At 44.1% G+C, this 15,293-nt stretch overlaps 1 protein-coding gene across 2 annotated transcripts in view; it reads left to right on the top strand.

The window, feature by feature from the left end:
- The window catches only part of RBKS (ribokinase), a 572,657-nt gene that overhangs the window by 419,523 nt on the left and 137,841 nt on the right, over nucleotides 1-15,293 (top strand). For both annotated transcript variants that reach the window (XM_086949486.1, XM_086949487.1), the window contains one exon: nucleotides 9,380-9,568. In XM_086949486.1, the coding sequence (XP_086805612.1) occupies nucleotides 9,380-9,568 (189 nt within the window). The remainder of the gene's footprint in view (nucleotides 1-9,379; nucleotides 9,569-15,293) is intronic.

The raw sequence follows: 15,293 nt of genomic DNA, 5'->3' as shown, positions 1-15,293 counted from the left end.
AATGGTCTGGGCATTGCCTTAAGGCAAGAGGGAGTTGATTCTATATGAGTGGGGCTTGGTGAGAGAAAGACTTGCCTTTAGTTCTTGTCTTTTTTATTATGGGGATTTTGAGAAGAGATTTAGAGCTTGAGTGTAGAGTACGATGTGGAGTGGAGTGGTGAAGCCTTTCTACCAAATAGGAGGGTCCGTTTCCCCATATTGCTTTGTGGGTAAGACAACAGATCTTAAATTTCACACATTGTCGAATGGGCAGCCAATGTAGTTGGTGAAGCGGAGGGAGAGAGGCTGATCGGTGGGGCGCATTTAAGATCAGGCGGGCGGCAGTGTTTTGTATCATCTGTAGGCGGTTTAATGAGGACTCGGTGACTGCGATCAGGAGGGCATTGCAATAGTCTAACTTACTCAGTACTAAGGTCTGAGTCAAGGTCTTTCTGGTGGAGTAGGGAAGGTAGGGAAAAGCTCTCCTTAAGAGGCCTAATATTTGGAAGCATGAGCCCACAGTGTGAGTTACGTGCTTTTTCATATTGAGGGTCTGTTCAAGGTACACTCCTAGGTTCTTGACTGTGGTTGCAGGGGTTGGGGCCTTCCCTAGTTCTGGTGGCCACCAGTGGGGTCTCCATAGGAGTGGGGCGTCTCCGAAGAGCAAGACCTCTGTCTTCCCGGCATTCGGCTTGAGGTTGTTGTTTTCCATCCAGCGGGATATTGCCAGCATGCCGGAAGAGAAGGTGGATTGGGCGGTCTGAGAGGTTTTGTCGAAAGAGAAGGTGAGTTGGGTGTCTTCCGAGACAGTTCACAAGGAAAGTGCGACGGAGAGAAAGTGTCATGAAATTCGACAGATTACAACAGAGTCTAGAGAGCACAGAGATTCACCTACTACCATGCCACATTGCTAATGTATTTTATTTATTTACTTTGCTTAGTTATGAAGTGGTGAAGTTGCACAACATGAAAAGCTGGTGTTTGAGGACTATATTGACTTTTTTAATAGAAAATGAAAAGCTTATGTTTTTGGTCACAGTGATGTTTTTACTGAAAATGTGAAGCTGTTGAATGAAGGCATCAGACTGTATCTGCAGGGCTAGCCAGTGTCTCGGCATGTTTCCAACATTTATGAAATACTGCTGCTTAAGTGTTAATTTATGCCTAGTTTGGGGATTTATTGTTGATGATATGGGCTCATTAGATTTGAGCTAGACATTAGCTCCTCTTTTGGGAGCTATTTCTCTACTTGTGAGGGAGACATTTCATAAGCTACATTGATAGTTTCAATGCCATTATCACCACTGTAACACGGGGGATAGCTAGGGCATTACTCTTCTCTGTGACTCTGTAAACCTGTTTTACTCAGGCACAGCAACTCTTCTCTCTGAGTCTGTAAAATATGTTTTGGGCTCATCAGTCGGGTATAGCTTGATTCCAATGACACAGTGAGCATGGGGCCCATGTTCGGACATACGCATGCCACTCATGGCGGTACATGAAACACACAAAAGGTGATGGGAGGCTACTTGCAATAAGTCTACCTACAAGTCACCTTAATGCTCACATTCAGACCCCCAAAATAAGGGCTTTTTTCAGGTGCCCACAGTGGCCTGCGACATTAACTATAAGACACAGTAGGGGGAACCCAACAAAAGTTCACATACCCACGTTTATCACAGAGACTGCTTATTCTCTCTCCCAGTTGTTGAAAATATATACAGTAATACGTGTCTGAAAGAGGATAAAGAATACAATATAAAGTATTTTAAAAATCAGTACTCTTAAACGGACAAAGAAGTGGAAGCTGGGAGGGCAGCAGTCCCGCTTATGGTCCCAGGGTGACCCTTAATGGTGATAAGATGGGCATGCACCTGATGATGCACACAAGGTGGGAGAAGCCTGACAAGTTCCCAAGCAATTGGCCCTTTGGGTAAATCAATTCTTCTAATGTGGGGAGGATGTGGTATAACAGCCAGAGCTGCTGACTGGCGAACCAGATTCGACTCGCGACGTCGGCACAGCATCCTGTGATTATGTGCAAATCCCTTAATCTCCTGGTGCCTACCAAAAATGAATGCGTCCTTGTGGAATGTAACTGGTGCTCATTTAAGGTGCTCCAATACCTATGAGTTGAGTTTGCGCTCTATACAACTGAAAGAAAGAAAAAAGATACCAGATTGTGTGAAATCAGGGATCTTTATGGAGCAATGTAAATATGCTCCTTCCAAGAGAGGGAACCCGGAGCCTCTGCCACAGATGGGATCCTGAAGTGACAGGGGACCCCCTCCCCAGGGTTCCTTTTGGATGCCACACCTTCCTTGAGGCTGACACACAAGCACAGTTTGATTTGATTTGATTTATTGTCTTATATAGCGCTTGAATCACCCTCTGGAGGGTATCTCAGCGCTCAGAAAATGCAGCAGGAGCAGCGGCCATGGGCTAGACTGAGAACAGAGCAGTTTTCAGAGATTTTCTAAATTTCCAATGGTCTGGGCATTGCCTTAAGGCAAGAGGGAGTTGATTCTATATGAGTGGGGCTTGGTGAGAGAAAGACTTGCCTTTAGTTCTTGTCTTTTTTATTATGGGGATTTTGAGAAGAGATTTAGAGCTTGAGCGTAGAGTACGATGTGGAGTGGAGTGGTGAAGCCTTTCTACCAAATAGGAGGGTCCGTTTCCCCATATTGCTTTGTGGGTAAGACAACAGATCTTAAATTTCACACATTGTCGAATGGGCAGCCAATGTAGTTGGTGAAGCGGAGGGAGAGAGGCTGATCTGTGGGGCGCATTTAAGATCAGGCGGGCGGCAGTGTTTTGTATCATCTGTTGGCGGTTTAATGAGGACTCGGTGACTGCGATCAGGAGGGCATTGCAATAGTCTAACTTACTCAGTACTAAGGTCTGAGTCAAGGTCTTTCTGGTGGAGTAGGGAAGGTAGGGAAAAGCTCTCCTTAAGAGGCCTAATATTTGGAAGCATGAGCCCACAGTGTGAGTTACGTGCTTTTTCATATTGAGGGTCTGTTCAAGGTACACTCCTAGGTTCTTGACTGTGGTTGCAGGGGTTGGGGCCTTCCTTAGTTCCGGGGGCCACCAGTGGGGTCTCCATAGGAGTGGGGCGTCTCCGAAGAGCAAGACCTCTGTCTTCCCGGCATTCGGCTTGAGGTTGTTGTTTTCCATCCAGCGGGATATTGCCAGCATGCCGGAAGAGAAGGTGGATTGGGCGGTCTGAGAGGTTTTGTCGAAAGAGAAGGTGAGTTCGGTGTCTTCCGAGACAGTTCACAAGGAAAGTGCGACGGAGAGAAAGTGTCATGAAATTCGACAGATTACAACAGAGTCTAGAGAGCACAGAGATTCACCTACTACCATGCCACATTGCTAATGTATTTTATTTATTTACTTTGCTTAGTTATGAAGTGGTGGCTGCCTAAGATGGCAGGAAGGACAAGGCAGAGAATCATCTCTAAAAAGCACCGTAACAGAAAATAAATGTTTTCAAGGAAGGCTAGAAGACCGGATAGTTCTCCGTGTCTCTAAGCCCAAGGACAGATTATTCCTCAGTTTGGGGGCTGGACAGCAGAAGAATCGGCCTCTGAAATGCTGTCTCTTAATGTATGGAGCACATTGTTGGCGGCCATTTTCTAAAACAGCACTGGGAATTGTATATTTGCAGCACCTCAACAAGGGCTGTCTTAACAGCATTATAGGCCCCCGGGAAAAGCAGTGCACTTGGCCCTGCCTACACAACCACTGACAGAAATAAAAATGTGTAACAGAATATCTGTGTTAAAGTCAGGTCTGCATAGGGCCCCTATACTCATGAGGGCTCCAAGCAACTACCCAGCGTGCCCACGGGTGAAGACTGCACTGACCTCAACTAATTCTAAAGTCTCACGTATGTAGAAGATTCAGTGGGTGAAATAGACACAGTCAAGTTACACCCTATGCTCCACAGCCAGCCAATGAAATGTCGTGCAGACTTCTGACACATGGACCAACGTGCAGAATTGCGGTACCATTCTAACCTGGACTTGTTGTAGTATTGCCAGATGACGAGAGAGCCCTAAATATTCAAATGATTAATCATAGACAGACCGCAGGCTGCAACTGCATGGGCATGTTTGTCTCTAAAGAGGAATGGGAGATTTTTTTCTTAAGAGACAGAGGGCGAAAGGCAGCCACCAGCCACAGACAGGACATAGACATTCAGGCTCCTGGTACAGAATCAATCCTAGAAATTGTGATTTTCCAACATGAATTGAGGGGCTTCCGATGCAGGGCGGCACTAGAGTGCCATCTCTTTGTCTAATGTTGCTTGTTAAGAGCAAAGCCTCGGTTTTGCTGGCATTCCGGAGGGGCCAGTCCACGCTATTACTTCAGGCCCAGTCCTGGCTGCTTTCCCGCTACTCTCGATACCTTCGTCGCTGACACTTATGACGAATCTCAAATCTGTCTCTCCCCTTGATCCCTGTCCGGACAAATTCCTAGCCAAAATGGCAGATATTGTCAATCCTCTAGCCAACCCAATTCTGAACCTTTCCCTGAGTCAGGGGGTAATCCCGCAGACATGGAAGCAGGCTATGGTCATCCCGCTTCTTAAGAAATCGAGCCTTGCCCCAGAAGTCCCCGCTAATTACAGGCCCATCTCGCTTCTTCCGGCATTGGCTAAGGTCCTTGAGAAGCATCTACAGGGTGTGCTCTCCAATTTTCTGGAGTCTCACGAGCTATTACATGCCTCTCAATCTGGCTTCCGCACCAATTTAAGCACCGAGACAGCGCTATTGGAGGTATCGGAGGCCGTCAAGGAGGCGCTGGATTCAGGAGGCAGGGCTATGTTGGTCATGCTTGATTTGTCGGCGGCCTTCGACTCCCTCCCCCATGAGGGTCTCCTCGCAAGACTCCATGAAATCGGTCTGAGGGGGACGGTGTTCAGCTGGTCTCGCTCTTTTCTAGCCGACCGCCGACAAACGGTCTGGGCCTCCCCCGGCTCCGCCGAGATGTCGCCACTGGGAGTCGGAGTTCCCCAGGGCTCCGTGTTGAGCCCGACTCTATTTAACATCTTCATGACCCCTTTGGCGACACTGGTGGAGTCCTTCGGGGCCCAGATCGTATCCTATGCCGATGATACCCAGCTTCTCTTCACCTGCCGGAAGGGAGAAGAGTTTGATGGAGAGAGTATCCGTGAGTGTCTTGGGGCTGTTTTTAAATGGTTCCAGCTAAACAGCCTCAAGTGCAACTCAGATAAATCTGAGATACTCTTTTTCGGATGCCCATCTGATCCGGACTGGCATGGGTGGTGGCCCGCCGACATATTCCCCCCAGCTCATTCGTCCCAATAAGCTAAGAACTTGGGAATTAAAATCGATAACGGGCTGACGCTTAAATCCCAGGTTCTGGCTCTTACAGGAACGTGCTTTGGCATCCTTAGGATGCTCCGGAAGTTCTTCCCTTTACTCTCTGAGGAACATAGGAGGACGACAGTTCAGGCCTTAATTGGATCAAGATTGGATTACTCGAACATCTTATATCTTGGCCTGCCGTAGTACCTTTTACAACGCCTGCAGGTGGCCCAGAACGCGGCTGCTCGAGCCATCTTCGGCCTCCACAGGCGGGCCAGTGCCTCTAGCCTATTGCAAGTGCTACATTGGCTCCCTATCCGGAAGCGGATAGCATTCAAGGCTATGACATTGGTCCACAAGGCTTTGCACGCCTCGGGAGCTCAATATTTGCAAAGGAGGCTGGCCTTTTACTATCCGGCAGGATCCCTGAGATCGGAGTCCCTCTTCCTTGCTGTGGTGCCCCGAATAAAAAAAGCCCGCATTGGAGGACGTTCATTCAGGCTGCTTGCTCCGCAGCTTTGGAACTCCCTACCTTTGACCCTGCGCTCTACATCTAAACTGCTCGCGTTCAGGAAGGGCTTAAAGACATGGCTCTTTGCCCGCTAGGGATCTCCTGCTCTGTTTCTGAACCTTGTTGAGCCTTTTTTTCAATCTATACTGTTATGTTTTGTCCGTCCTCTTTTAGGTCATGTAGTACAAAGTGCCGGGACACTCCTCGGAGTAGCCGTGCGCTATAAAAGACCAATTTAACATAACATAACATAACATAACATAACACATAACATAACAGTTGTGGCTTATACGCTGGTGCATTACCAAGCAACTTCTAAGAGAGTGGGCATATTTACCTAGCCTGATGATGTGCTGGGTGTCATCGGCATGTCTTGGAGCCCTGCATCCAAAAGATTTTATGAGGGCAGACCTAGATAGACTTTGCGGCTATCCACGTCACTACCAAGTTGTCTGTCATGTTGGAGGCGAAAGTGAAAGTGCCTCAGTGTGACTAATCACAAAATATTTACACCAGTGAAGCACTTTTCCTCCAATGTCACCTCCTGCTGCATTAAAACACCATGTTCCACCTTATCTGAAGCAGCAAAGGGATCTAAAAGCATCACTCATTCCAGATTCCCTCACCCAAGATTGTTCTGATCTCATTCATAGCTGCCACAAGGGTGATTTCTCTTAATCAATCAATCAATCAATCAATCATGACACTTATAAAGCGCACTACATACCCGAGAGGGTCCCAAGGCGCTGGGGGGTGGGGGGGATGCTGCTAATGATCGAAGAGCCAGGTCTTGAGGAGTCTTCTGAAGGCCAGTAGGTCTTGGGTCTGCCGTAGGTTTGTGGGGAGGGTGTTCCAGGTCATGGACTGCGAGGTGGGAGAAGGGTCTGCCACCGGCGGTCGTTCTTCGGATGCGGGGGACTGTGGCGAGGGCGAGGCTGGTGAAGCGGTGCTGGCGGGTGGGGAACCAGCACTGGCTCCCTGTCGACAAAAGAATCTCTTTCAAGCTCCTGAACCACGCACACAAGGCACTCCCAAGACCGGTCCAGCCTATCTCAACAGACGACTCTCCTGCTACGTACCCAACAGGACACTCCGCTCTGCAGACCTCTCCCTGGCTACCGTCCCACGCATCTGTAAAACCACAGCCGGAGGCAAATCCTTCTCCCACCGTGCCACCAAGACCTGGAACACCCTCCCCCTTGAAATTGAAGACCTTCTATCCTTCAGGAGACAACTCAAGACCTGGCTGTTCGACCAGTAGCAACAGCACCCCCTTCTCCCCTCCCTTCAGCACCTTGAAACCCTCGCGGGTATGTAGTGCGCTTCACAAATTATTTGATTGATTGATTGATTTGGTGAGGGAGATGATCAGCTGGGTGTCCTCGGCGTAGGAGATGATGTCGGGCGACGTGGGCAGGAGGTGCCATGTAGATGGTGAAGCTCCATCTGCAAGGAGTCAACAACACGAAGATCTTAAGTCAAGATGGCTCCTCGTACCCTGGTGATCTCCTCTTGTCCTGCGGCTTATCTAGCTTCTCCACAGAACGTATCACACTCCAGAGAAATTGTCTAATATGAAAAAAGGATTATGTCCTCAATGCCCCAGATGTTACTGAGAACGTGGCACCCTGATACATGTGATTTTGTGACTGTATAAACAATAAACATTATTGCGCAAGAATTCATTGAGGTGACTGGACAACCAATAGACCTAATAACCTAGGTTGCCTTGCTGGGGTGAAATGGGGAACTGAGCATCACATACACTCATCGGGTTGGCTAAGATAGATTTTGTGAGTAGACGGGAACTCTCCCCAGCATGCAGGAATGGGCAGATGTGCCACGTTGGTGCACATGGTATACACTGCATGTGGGTGCCCATGGAAGGTTGATAAGATCTGGGAGGTAGGGGGGGCTTGGCTAGTGAAGACTTGAGGGGCCACATGGTGAGAGCCCCAAGAATTTGATGCACATATTCTTAACGATGTGTCACAGAACTTTGCCGCCAAATATGAATGTCATCTAATTGTTTATCTTGTCATATGCCTATGTCTTTAATCATTGTTTTCCATTTTATCTTTTCTGAGTTTTTGTTAAAATGAAAACGTTTAAAAAAATTAAAGAGTATGAAGATCTTTGAATATCTTAAGCACTGTTTGGCTGGTGTCATTTGGGTCAAAAGCATGTTCTTTCAGAACGGGTTCAACAACCTCAAACTTCAGGAATTCTCAGGATAGCAGACTAGTATTAAATAGCTTTGCCACATAATACACGTCCCGCGAAATGTCGGTAAAATAGCCACTGGGCAGGGACAAAATGGAGAGCCATGTCTGCAACTTGCAATGAGGGATCCTACCTCCTCCTCAATGATGGGTGGTTGCAACCAAAATTTAAAGGACGGATAGAGGTAGGATTATTTATAGGGTGAAATGTTTCTCCTGCTTTTATAGATATTTTTCACCTTTGAACTGGAGAAGGTGGCAGTTTGTAACTAAAAGCCAAGGAACATTCCTAATTCGCGGTTCGTCTAATGTTTTGATCATAAGTTCACTATATGTGTGATGGTATCCAGTTGGTAAATATGTTGACTTTTCCTTTGTATTCCATGTGCACCCTTAATCAAGTTGACTAATGGATAAAGTTGCATAGCATTTGAAACCTATGAACAATCCAGATGGTATTACATAAGTTATGCTTAACATAACGTTTCATTTTTATATATATATATATATATATATATATATATATATATATATATATATATATATATATTTATATATATATATTTATATATACACAAACTTGACTCAAAGGTATCGGGTATCCGAGTAATTTACATAGCAGCAGTTGCGTTTCATGAGGACACATTCATTTTTTGTTAGACACAGTGAGATTAGGTGATTTGCCCAGAATCACAGGATGTTCAGCGCCATGAACATTTTGGTAGTAATGGTTTGGGAGATATCTGTTACAGCTGAGAGGGGCATTTTGAGCGCAGGTCACAGTTCTCCCAAGTGATTTCTAATATCAATCAAACTCATCTTGCCCCACCAGTGAATGGGAATTGGAGGTATTACTGATCCAGCAGGTGTGGTGGTAGGTGCTTTACTGAACTACATGATTTAATCTGACTATGATATAAATATGTCTTGTTAGAATGAGATACACAGTGAAGCTAGTAACTGATAAGCGTTGCACCACATATTTCTTTAGCTGTGCTCAGCATAGGTTGGAGCAGTGGCCGATCGTGCCACATGCGTCCAACCACCAGGGGCTGGACCGTGACAAGACTCTACTCTCAACCCCGCTGCATATGGACTCCACTGAATTCCACTAAATCCCATATGTGTGCACAATTATTTTGTGTTTTACCCCTGATGTTCAGTGAGAACAGAATGTAAGTGCATGCACTTTGGCTCAGTCAAGAGTTGTGCTTGTGCAAATGCCATTTGCGGCCTTTTTCCACTACAGAATTAGTCTAAATGGCAATATCAGTGATTTTGTGGGAAGCTCGTGAACCAGTGTACAATAATAGTTTGCCTTTTTTCTGCAGGCAGAGATCTTAACAGGGGTTTCAGTCAACAGCCCAAAAGATGCAGAGGAAGCCGCCACAGTACTGTTAAAACGAGGCTGTAAACTAGTCATTGTGACCTTGGGAGCTGCAGGGTGTGTGCTGCTGTCCACAGAAGACTCCTCTCCAAAGCATGTTCCTGCTGAAAAGGTCAAGGCTGTGGATACCACGGTATGTTTTTCAAAAACTCTACACTTGGACCTTCAAAGAAATGTTTTTCATACGGTTGTACAGTGACTAATCAACCAGCTTGTTTGATAGCGGTTGATACAAATCTCTTGTGGTGTGACACTGACACTCTCCATCAGGACACACCACTCAGTATCAGGCAATGGAAAATATTGAGAAAGAGCTCCTTGCACAGACCCAACACAGCCCAAATATCATTAGCAGCTGGTGTGTGGGCGGAGTGTCGGACCGGTGGGGGACTGGGGGGATGATAGGCAACAGGGAGGTGTCGGGGAGGGAGGGGAAACGGACAACAAATAAACATTAAACAAAAAAAAAAGAATGTACCTTCCGCCTACTGCTTAATGCTCTTTTCCATGTCCTCGCTGCAGCACAGGCTCCCCTGCGGCCAATCCTTGTGCTCCTCTCATGTTTGAAAGCAGCGTCGCGATTGGACTGAGCCCTGGGAATTTGCACTCCCATTGAGACTGGTAGTCTGTCCTTTGCTGTCTCCAACCCAGCAACACAGCTGGGTTGTAAGCAGCTCAGTTTGTATGCTGATTTGGCCGGCTTGAGACAGCCGTCCAAACTGACTTGTGCACTGACAACAGTGCAACAACTCCCTCTGCCACTGGCCTTGCGATGACCCCGCCCCCAAGACTTGCCCAGCCCCCAGATCCTCGACTCCAATGTAAGCAACAGTAGGGAAAGTGTTGAACTTTGAAGGGGTCAGATTTATTGTTCCGGCTCCTAAAAAAGCAACAGTAGGGCAGGTGGCGGACTTTAGAGGGGTTAGGTATACTATTCCCACTCAAACGTAAGCAACAATGGGGAAAGTGATGGATTTTGGATGGGTTAGAACTACTACTCGAAATCCAGCGTAAGCCATAGTAGGAAAAATGTTAAACTTTATAAAGTTCAGATTTAATTTAATGAAGTAATACAAGATAATTTACATATATGTATACTAAATAAACGAATTTAAAACATTTTTTAACATTATATAATTTTTATACATTTTTAAAGCTAAAAACACAAAACATATAAAATTATACATAAAATCATCTACACAAATATGAAAAATAGATTTCAAAATACTTCCAACCCTAATACTCTATAATTCCAACAACAAAAACACATTATAATGTAATAGACAAAATAACAATGTACATTATTTAAAACAAATAAAACAAAAAAATTATTAAACATAAACATTGAACATAATATAATGAATTAGTATCCAAATGATTAAAACAATTAAATAATTAAAAACAAAATCAAATTAACCCACTAACAAATACACAAATTACCATCTTTTTACAAGTATCTGTTAAATAATTTAAACAAACTTTAACATATGTATCAAATTAGCAAACTAAAAAGTATAAAAAATTACAATCAATTAAAACTTAATATATTTTTAAAACTTCCCACCCTTTTCCCCTATAAACTCAACAATCTGCCAATAAAGTGTAATAAAAGAAAAACGTAAAATATATTTCTGAATCAAAGAAAAGAAAACCACACTAAAAACGATTAAACATAATTAAACATACGTAACATTAAGCTAATAATCACTTATAACACAAAAGCTAAGAAAACTCAACTAAATATTTGACAAATGATATGTGGAAATGTGATTTGAAAATGTATATAAAAGTCTCACAATAATGATATTCTTACAATCAACGTTCTGTTCCACAATATGAGTGACATCACTATAATTTTAACACAATATTTGTGTGTCTCAATATTTTTTAAACCATATTCTGGTGGAATACCCTCTGCACACTTGCTTAGGTTAGTATGATACTGCAGCCAACATAAAAGTTTGGATACGAGTTCCTCATATAGTCATCACTCAGGGCAGGGGTACGTGCCTGTTCACCATACAGGGCACACTCTTGCTGCAAACACGGATACGTACCATTCCTTGCACTTACCCTGCAGTTTAGCTGCATGACAAATGCGGCCCACTCTTTTGTCAGCCATTTCCTAAAGATCCATTGTTCACCATGATGTCTGCTTTAACCTCATCCTTTATCATCTGCGTCCCAAGATTACCCCTGGACACTGCTTCGGCGCAAAGAAGAGCAGTGTCTGTGGTATTTAAAACTCCAAATAAATCAGTAAATCAAAGATTTGCATCGCTGTGGTATCTCACCACCATATCACTCTAGTAATCTGTGGAATGGCGAGCATAAAAATAACATTTTGCCCTTAAAATGTAGTGCAGGCAAATAGATATATGAACATTAAGCCACATTCATAGTGCCTGACACCATTGCCTTTTATGGCTTGGTTAGAGTATAGAGTATTGTACACTTGTACATTTGGTACTAGGTTAACTTCTTGCTCTTCACTTGTGCCATCTGCTGCAAAGTCATCCATCCAGTGTGTATACAACACAACAGTACTCAACCAAACCTTACCTCAGTGTGACTGCAATAAGATAGAAGGATGTGATGGCAACTATTAGGATTTCAGTAGTAGACCTGCTATTTAAACTAGTGCCCAATAAGATAGTAGGATGTGATGGCAACCAATAGAAGTTCAGTAGTAGACTTGCTATTTAAACTAGTGCCCAATAAGATAGTAGGATGTGATGGCAACCAATCGAAGTTCAGTAGTAGACTTGCTATTTAAACTAGTGCCCAATAAGATAGTAGAATGTGATGGCAACCAACAGGAGTTCAGTAATGGACCTGCTATTTAAACTAGTGCCCAATAAGATAGAAGGATGTCATGGCAACCATTAGGAGTTCAGTAGTAGACCTGCTATTTAAACTAGTGCCCAATAAGATAGAATGATGTGATGGCAACCATTAGGATTTCAGTAGTAGACCTGCTATTTAAACTAGTGCCCAATAAGATAGTAGAATGTGATGGCAACTAACAGCAGTTCAGTAATGGACCTGCTATTTAAACTAGTGCCCAAAAAGATAGAAGGATGTGATGGCAACCATTAGGAGTTCAGTAGTAGACCTGCTATTTAAACTAGTGCCCAATAAGATAGTAGAATGTGATGGCAACCAACAGGAGTTCAGTAATGGATAGGTATTTAAACTAGTGCCCAATAAGATAGAAGGATGTGATGGCAACCATTAGGAGTTCAGTAGTAGACCTGCTATTTAAACTAGTGCCCAATAAGATAGAATGATGTGATGGCAACCATTAGAAGTTCAGTAGTAGACCTGCTATTTAAACTAGTGCCCAATAAGATAGTAGGACGTGATGGCAACCAATAGAAGTTCAGTAGTAGACTTGCTATTTAAACTAGTGCCCAATAAGATAGTAGAATGTGATGTCAACCAACAGGAGTTCAGTAATGGACCTGCTATTTAAACTAGTGCCCAATAAGATAGTAGGAAGTGATGCCAACCAATAGATTTTCAGTAGTAGACTTGCTATTTAAATTAGTGCCCTTTAATAAATTATAATACAAATGTCTTATGAGTTTCCATTGAGGATATTGGTTTTCCCTTAATAGCCTCATTGGATAATATTATACGGTAATCATCATGACACAATGGTTATCCGTGTGTACACATGAAACAATGTATTCTATAGTACTACTGTGTCTGTGACAGACACAGCTTCTGGCCCAGATGTAGGGCACTGTGTCTCATTTCCTTCATGCAGCTGGATTGTTCACAGTCTGTGAGCACCCTAGCATCCACAATTATAACGTTGAATTACTTGTGACAGTCAGCACGTGGCATCCTTGCTAATATGGGGTCGGCAGTGGTGGTGACCCACTCTCAAGATCTTCACTCCGGAGTCAATTTCTGCACTGTAACCATGGACAGGACTATGTTACTAAATCCATTGGGCCCCCAGTGTCCTGAGACTAATCTTCATGGAGTCATAATACAGAGTCGGTGCCAAGACCGCAGAGGTGTCCTATAAACCAGTGTACCAGCAGAAACTCATAATGATGTCCCCCCGCGTCCCTCCCACAATCACATGTGCCCCAGTCAGATTCTTACATCTAAACAGAGGAAGCATTCCATTATGATGGAGTGCTGTTGAGGGTATGTCTGTAACTACTGCTGTCTAGTTTCTTGCTTCATTCCTAAGCACTAAGATGCCTTGGGGCGAACATTGCACTTTGCAAATGGATTAAATAACATGTCACCAGAGAGGCGGCACACAGTGCAAATATACATTTAATGAATAGTAAATTTGCCACAACGAAGAACAAAACCAAAATAAACTGCAAGGCTTGTTTTTTAGAGAAGCCTCGTGTTTGGTCAGTTCGATTTCTAGGGAGTTGTAGGGGGTTGTGCTGGTGTTGTGAAAGTGGCCTGGCCTTTATACTGCAGCCATCAAAAGTTTGTTTTGAGAAAGATATTTGATACCAACAGGTAAGAAGATGGGAGAGGAACAAAATGAACGTTCATGCTCTTGATGTTGTATTTGATTAAAGCAGGTGAAATAAATGGATCCCTATTGATCATTTCAAAAGGTACTGGATACAGTTGTCTTTGAAAGAGGACCTGGTTTATTGAAGATAGATCCATTTACTATGGGAAGAGGAAAGAACACATGAGTTTTAAAGTTAAATAAACTGTTCATAGCTAGGGATTTTGCCACGGGGCAGAACAGGAGGTAGGCAAATGGAGGACATTTCTGCTGTACTTGGGTTTCAAACACCACAATCACAGATGTCATTTCTAGAAACATAGTGGGGTGGCCTTTTATGAATTGCAAACCCTACTCAGAGGATAGGATTACAGGCCTTTCAAACAATGTTTTGATATCTGGAGAGATTTGCTGATGTGCAGATATGATTACAAATATTTAACCACAGCGTGCAGCTGGAAGGTGTCGTCTCCCGCCCTCCGATCTAGTTCCCAGTAAGCCTTGGCACCGAGGCCAGTGTTTCATACAGTGGTGGTACAGTTTCAACCTTGTGAATCATTAGCCCTGCAGGCTTGTGGTTTTTGGACTTGGCTTTCAAATGTTCTGAGAGCGTTTTCCCGTCTCATTTCATCTTCCTTTTTCCAAAAGAACAAAGATTGTATCGCTGACACAGATATACGTGATTTGCTGTCAGGAATAAAGTACACCTTTGTTTTTACTTAATGCTTTGTTAGTTCCTCGTTGCAGCATCAGCATTAAAGGGATAAACTGAATGGCCGCTGGACCATCTCTCAGTAGCTTCCATCATGTGACTGAGGGGTCTTTCTAAATCCTTTCTTAAACAGGCAACTTGTGCTCCCTGGTTCTTTTCTGTAACATGTTCCATCCATAGGTGATCTCTGTCTGCTCCCCCTCCCCTGTCGTCCTAACCTCTTCCTCTCAGACAGATGCTCATTGAGTCAAAGTAGGAGGCTCCAATGATTTTAAAACATTTTTTTTCTATTTTACAGAATTTTCTATAGCGTGAACTTGACCCGAGGGTATCGCGTATCAGAGCGCTCTACACGAGCACCAGTTGTGTTACATTAAAACACATTCATTTCTGTTTGACACGTTGAGATTAAGTGATTTAACCTAGAATCACAGGATGTTGAGCGTTCTTGCTGAGACTTGAACCTGGTTCCCAAGCTTGGAGGTCAACCACCCTAGCTGTTAGGCCAACTCCTCTCCCCTATGATGCAATGGCCGATAGCATACAGAGTGAAAAATGCAATATAAATCGGTCTAGCCTCCTACTAATAACACAGGCGCAACTAGACCCGAACCACCCACTCGGGGGGAGAAGGGGGCTAACAGATCAGCC

The sequence above is a fragment of the Lissotriton vulgaris genome, unplaced genomic scaffold (genome assembly GCF_964263255.1).
Source record: "Lissotriton vulgaris unplaced genomic scaffold, aLisVul1.2 SCAFFOLD_1000, whole genome shotgun sequence".
In the NCBI taxonomy this organism is placed as follows: Eukaryota; Metazoa; Chordata; class Amphibia; order Caudata; family Salamandridae; genus Lissotriton; species Lissotriton vulgaris.
Note: the sequence above shows the minus strand (reverse complement) of the source record. Positions and strands in the feature narration are given on the sequence as shown.